At 34.7% G+C, this 6,930-nt stretch overlaps 2 protein-coding genes across 2 annotated transcripts; both read left to right on the top strand.

The window, feature by feature from the left end:
* Positions 1-17: 17 nt before the first annotated feature.
* Positions 18-3,286, top strand: LOAG_03083 (YjeF; the record flags this gene model as incomplete). The annotated part of the gene is made up of 4 exons (XM_003138620.2): positions 18-139; positions 1,167-1,365; positions 1,677-1,941; positions 3,039-3,286. The coding sequence occupies 4 exons, from the start codon at positions 18-20 to the stop codon at positions 3,248-3,250; spliced, it is 798 nt and encodes a 265-aa protein (XP_003138668.1). The 3' UTR covers positions 3,251-3,286.
* A 1,905-nt stretch (positions 3,287-5,191) lies between these two features.
* On the top strand, positions 5,192-6,142 carry LOAG_03084 (helix-loop-helix DNA-binding domain-containing protein; the record flags this gene model as incomplete). Its single annotated transcript, XM_003138621.1, has 3 exons — positions 5,192-5,272; positions 5,385-5,545; positions 5,782-6,142. The coding sequence occupies 3 exons, from the start codon at positions 5,192-5,194 to the stop codon at positions 6,140-6,142; spliced, it is 603 nt and encodes a 200-aa protein (XP_003138669.1).
* Positions 6,143-6,930: the final 788 nt, after the last annotated feature.

Genomic DNA, 6,930 nt, shown 5'->3' on the forward strand with positions numbered 1-6,930 from the left:
TTGCAGGCTACCACAGTATGCTGTTTGATTATGCTTTTTGCAGTGCAAGACGGTCGTTTGCTTATCTGATAAACAAAGCGCTGATGGAACCCAGAGGTATTGCTGCGTTGACTAATGTGAACGATATTTCCTTTATCAGGTCTGTTTCATTTCTCAAGATATGTGATAACTTATGTACTTAGCTACTGTCCGCTACCAAAATTATAGGACAGTGTGTGGTGGATAAACGTGAGTCTATCTTGTAATCTCATTGTCTGGATTTTGGTTTACGACCCAAAAGTTACTAAGATATTTTCTAGTATATGTTTGATTTCTAATAAAATTGGCTCTACAATTGTTGTTATATCATCCCAATCGTCGCTAGATGTTTTCTCAACTCTTCTGCAACCACTTCTCTCACATTGACCAACAACGCCTGCTTAATATTGATTTTACTATCTTGTGTTGTTTTCACAAGCAGTATTATCTTGTAGTTCTTATCGCAGTGTTTTTTTTTAATTCTTTTCAACTATTCATGAGAGATTCTTTTTCGCTGCAATATTATGTATATCATTATTCTAAAGAACCGTTCCCCGCAATTCCCTTCTTTTTATAATGCTTCTTTCTTACCTTCTAGTATTTTATCTGTTAAAATTTACTGTTTTATCCGTCTTAGCTAAAATTATTGTGCACTTACGTATTTCAAATTCCACTGATATCACCTCTAAGAAGTCTCGTCCTATACTGACTACTGCATTTCTTTTTTCCTGTTTTCCCTGTAACTTGATATCATCAAGGAAATAAGTGATTTATCTTCACGCTTAACATTTTCATATCCATATTGGTTTTCTTCAATATCCTAGTAAGAGGTATCTTGGAAATCAGGAATAAAAAAGATGTCAGGAAGTGTCATTAAATATTTCATGTCTAAGTTCGATGCTTTTATATTCATTATTTTCATCTGTTGAAGTAGTACTTGATTTCTTCTTGATATTGCTAGTAGCTCTGAGAATAATTTCATGGGAGCAGTTTAATACAGGTTTAATACTTGATTATCAGTTAATAAATTGAGTAACGGCTTGCACATGATCATCGCTTACAAAGTTCAGTCAGTTTTTCTGATTTTTCAAAATTTTTTTGCAATTTTTTCCTAATATTATGTTATTTTTTCTTCGGTGTATTTTCAGTCAGTATGATGCGGTTGCACTGGACCGCGAGCTATTCGGTACTTATGCATTCAACGTGGATCAGTTAATGGAGCTTGCAGGTTTAAGTTGCGCTCATGCAATAGCACGCAGTTACGATAAAGGAAAAATTCTCATCATTTGTGGGCCAGGAAATAATGGCGGTGATGGTTTCGTATGTGCACGCCACCTAACGTTTCTTGTAAGCTTGTGAAAACATGTCGGTTTTGTTTAGGAGTAGTCAGGCAATTTGGTTTGGAGTACTAAATTAGGTTATAACGCTCCATCTGAAACGGTTGCACTGGATCGCAAGCTATTCGTCACTTATGCATTCAACGTGGATAAGCTACTCTATGAACTGTTCATTCTTTTCGCTGAACTGTTAAGAATATTCAAAACATCAGGACAATATATAGAGCACTGACGTAGACTGTTGATAAGCATATTCTAACTGTCTTAAATGGAAGGTAATTTTGATATCCTTCAAATAAAATTATCAAAACTCATTTGTAGGGCTTCGAGCCATCTATTTTCTATCCAAAACAATCAAAATCAGAACTGATGAAACGCCTTGTGAAGCAAACAGAAAAAATGGGTATACCACATATCGATGACAGTGTTTTCAAAAATCCGTCTGATATGAAAAATAAGTTCACGTTGGTCGTGGATGCTTTATTTGGATTTAGTTTCAAACCACCGTTAAGACAACCATTTGATCAGGTAGTCGAGGCAGTAAATAAAAGCTCCTTACCAGTGGTATCAATCGATATACCTTCAGGTAAATGAATTTATTCAGATGTTTTCGAGGCGAATATAAATATGAATATCTTCAATAAAGCATTTTTCTCCAATATTCGCTTTTTGATTGTCATTTAATTAGAAAATGTATGAATTATTCCCTGCAATATCGTCACATTTCTAAACATTTCAAAGTTTCATGCTCAAATAGACAACTAAAGCAAATTTGAGAGGAACCATTTTTAAAACAGAGGTTATTTAAGGCTAAAACACTAGAAGTTTCGTGTTCTAGGACTTGATAAAATGCCATGTTAATAGTCAAGATTTTCCGCCTCCAGTAATTACTAATTATTAAGCTGTTTTTTAAGCTAATACTTTTTTATAAAAAGTTTGAGAAATGATTACAGAGCGCTCTAAAAATTCGTTAAAATAATCGAGGTTTGGAAAATAAAGATTGTAGGAACCATAATGTCGGGAATCTTTTGTTTTAAGTTGCAGAATTGCCTGAAAAACTCAAGTCATTTCGATACAATATTTTTAATAGTTTAGAATTTGAAAGTTTAGAATCAGATTCTGTCATTAGTTGAGAATGCAATACTTTTTTTAGATGGTTGTTGTGCAATATGCAATATCACTCGAAAGGTGGTCACAGTAATGAAGTGGAATTTCTTGCTTCATACCCTTTTTCCCCCTTTTCTTTAGTACCGTTAGTATTGAAGGAATTTAAGACGTTTTTCACTGTGAGCAATAAAAAGTAATTAGTAAATTGAATAAATACTATATGATATGGGGAAGATCGCAATGCTTTGTTGATGAAAGAGTTGTATGTTGAAAGGAGTGCTTTACTTCTACTTTTTCACACCTTATTCCTCCCGTCAGTGTCATTAATGAGATTTTTTACTGATATTTTTTGCATGCCGCCATTTTGCCAGCTCCCTGCTGGTGAAATTGCTTCTGATTCTTTTGATCATGTCCCTGTGAATTCCAGCCACATTTCACTTTTTCGATTTCTGTAAATTTGTTTCGTTATGGAATTGAGCCGGCTCATCGCATGCTTTTGCTTTCCTCAATCAAATAACCTTTCAATCCGACGTCATTCAATTAGTTATTCGGGTTACCCAATATACTGTATTTCAGGATGGGATGTTGAGAAGGGACCACTTGAGGAACAATTTGCATTCAATCCTGATGTTTTAATATCGTTAACTGCACCGAAACTTTGCGCAAAACATTTTCACGGTCGAGCGCACTATGTCGGTGGTCGGTTTGTGCCGAAAGCTCTCGCTCTAAAGTATCATCTAAATCTTCCCGAATATCCTGGCACGGATTGTGTTGTGAAACTATTTTAAATCGCCAAAGGTTTGTTATAAAAAAGATTATTTCTCTTAACTAATTTATTACCTTTAAATCAATTATTTTATATTGCTTCTTATTGTTGATAAATAAAGGTCTTGCTTGAAATGATCCAAGGTCAAACAAATCAGTGGCTCTTAACCTTCTTTGTAAAAGTTGATGTCGAACATACACCTAGTGAGAGAATTCCTCTCGGTTCATTTCGTTAAGTCGGATCCGAAACGTGAAACTTTTGCAAATGTAATTGGATGTTATACAAAAGATTTGCTGCTCCCATTACCTTGAAATCAGTTTTACATTATTAAAGCCAAATGGTATCACTTTATGCTAACAAATGCTCTCATTGAATAAAGATTCGGTCTACCATGGAGTGTTAGTCAATCTTTTTTATTCAAGGTAATATTTCGTAGATTGTCTTTTCTTCATACGAAGCAAATCAGTCAGTCAGGTAGGCTAGATTCGAAGTGTTTGACATTATTAAAAAGATTGCTATATCAAAATGGATAGTTTGTTTCATTTGGAATAATTGATAGTCTCTTCCTGAAAAGTGTATGGCAGGAAGTGAAACGGTAATGTAACGTTTCCGTAGAACGGATGCAGTGTTGTTGCTCATAATAATGATCAAGAGTTATTTGATAATTTCTCGAAGAATTTGAATATTAATATGCATCTCTAAAATGAGACAGCTGAGAGTAAGCTACGGTATTGTGTCTGGGTTACAAATGGTGGACACCATGGGGTGCACACCATTTGCAGTATATGCATATCTGTGTATTCTTCCCTCCTTTGTTTACGGTAGTTATTTCACCAAACCAGCGAATGAGCAGAAAGGACCGCCCTATTGGCGGATGTTTTTATACGATTTGGCTGGAAGAAGACCCACCACCTTCTCTGGCTGCATATGAGAGGTCATTGGAAATGCTCTTGGATGATGGAATTTTAAAAAACAAACAAGAAGGGTTATCTTATTGAATCGGTTGTTTTCTTCTGTTACTCACTAAACATTCACGTCATGAGCGACTCGGAGGATTCTCCAAGAACGGTAAACTTCCTACTATTATTCATCACTTGCTTATTTGCCTACTATTCGCGTCTGCAACCTTTGCACAAGTTTAGTAACTTTTCTAGACGTACGTTTGTCAGCGTAGTATTATTCTACTGCCATATTATAACATTCAATTGATGAAGAAAAAATGATAATGGGACAGTGTCACGTAGGCAATGAAGTTAGTTGATGTGACGGTGATATCTGAAATGCTACTCGATGATTCTGTTTTAAAAATTTTCGAACTGCAGGTTACATTCAACTAAATGCAGTTTAATTCAGCTGCTTGATTTTCTTCAAACTTCTTAGTCTAACATAATTTTGCTCATCCGAATGTTGCGATCTTACAACATGAAAAATTTGCAATTTATTTTTTACGATTAAAAAGAAGTTAACGCTTAATTGTCGTAACATCCCTCTAATACAATAAATATAGCACTTAACTGTAACTTCTTATTACAATAAATTATATGAGTAATCAGTGCATTAATCAGACAAAATAGCCTGAAGTCTACGTTTGTGAGCATCCTTACAACAGCTCCTTGACCAGAAACCTTCTTAAGAATGAGTTTTAAACAACTACTGAACTTTTAGCAACATATATGATAAAAACCAGCCAGTGTTACATTTCTAGTGCACAGCAAACAGCTTGTGCTAGTGAAATCTAAATTAAATTTAGCTGAATTTCAAAACAAGTGGTGGGATAAAATTTTAATGAAGCTAAATTTCAAACATTCAAATTATGTTATGAGCTCAACAAAAAGGTCAGTAAAGATTTTCCAAGTTAATACTAAGTCTGGCAGACAACTTTATGTGAAACATTATTGAAGTGAAGATACATACCTGCAGTAGTCGTTCATTCAACTCATTATTTCAGAGTAGTCTGTTAAGTATGGAAGAAATTGAGCCATACGTAAGGAGAAAAAGAGTAAACCCCGAGAAATCGAATAAGTTGCAAGGTCTTAACGAGGAGGTACTCATTTCTAGTTATGGATTTTCCTTCAGTTCTCGAGAGGTTCGTTTAACAACTTCTCTTTTGGTGAACTGTAAATGTCAGGTTTTGCCTAAAACCTCCAAGTTTTCAGGAACAGGCGGTCTTGCGTATGAGTATTAATTCAAGGGAACGGAAAAGAATGCATGATCTGAATGATGCACTTGATGAACTCCGACAGTGTTTGCCATATTCGCATCGTACCGGATCCAAGAAAATGTCTAAAATCAATACATTGCTTTTAGCTAGTAATTGGTAAGTCTAAACTCTTCAGTTAACAGCAGGCGATAAAATGGAAAGGAAGTAATCTGGATTAGTTCTGTGCATTCCTGTTTCTGAAGAGTGCTCTTTCAGATGCTCAATATTCATTGTTCCTAATCCAAATTGATCTTCATTTGTTTTTAAATTTGCTTTTCCAAAAAATATTTAAGAGGTAAAGTCGATCTTGGCCTAAAAATGAATTTTTGAATTATAGGAAAATGTTCTTTCAGGATCAAACACCTAACAAAAGCAAATAATGAACTGCGACGGAAACTGGATGAAGTTCGAAACAGTAACCAAGGCGATGCCGCGACAGTTCTCCAATCAACCTCCACGTCAGCACTTCATTTAAGATCTCCTAGTGCATTAGCACCAATTGAACTCTTTAGGCCATCACCTCCATCTTTACCTTTCAAATTAGTACCCGAGACGACACAGCCGCTTCTTAGGCTTTCCGTACCCGTATCAGTACCAGTACCTCTACCTGTACCTGCACAACCATGTGTTAAATCCATCAACGGTCTGTGCTTTTGCGTCAATTGTTTGATTACAAATACCGGTTTAACGAAAAACTTCCGGAAGGATAAATAATTTATTTAGCTATGATTTGAAATAAATCCATACATTGAAAATAGTACCTTGCAAATCCTAAATTTATGACTATCTTAAACGTGGTTGTAATCAAATTCATGAATATGCTTAGTTTTTCATTTGTTATCTTCTTGTCCTCTTTCCCATTCCTTCTTGTTCCTTTAAGATAAATGTAATGACTAGCTAAAACCATCTAAATTGACATCATATTAAAAGTGAGCTGAGATCACTAAGAATATAACTTTGAAAAGTTATTATTTCATCGGCTGTTGCTGTTGAATTAGCTTGAAATTAAGAAATGATTCTCCGAATAATCCGGCAATTAATCCGAAAATAGCAAACACATTGCGGAAATGTGAGAAGCTGGTAATGACCCCAATAAAGAGGACTGGAGAGTGAGGAAGTAATTCGCAAATTACTCGCTGCAACCCACCAATTAACACATTTTCAGTAGTGCATCTCTTGTATTTCTCAACCAACTGTTCTGCCAACAATTGTTTCATGAGATATTGTACATACATTATTTAGTTCCATGTTCCCGAGAAATAATTTTCGTATGCAGAGTATAGCTTTTTGGTTGAACTGAACTACTCACGTAACCAATCCTTCTGGTTGAAATGAATTAATCGCGTAACTAGACTTCCCAGAAATTGAACTTACTGTTCCTTTCACTTCAAAATATATTAGTCCGTGAAGGGAAATATATCCGTGATATCCATACATATATATATATATATATATATATATATATATATATATATATATATATATATATATATATATATATA

This window comes from Loa loa (genome assembly GCF_000183805.2).
Source record: "Loa loa unplaced genomic scaffold supercont3.30, whole genome shotgun sequence".
In the NCBI taxonomy this organism is placed as follows: domain Eukaryota; kingdom Metazoa; phylum Nematoda; class Chromadorea; order Rhabditida; family Onchocercidae; genus Loa; species Loa loa.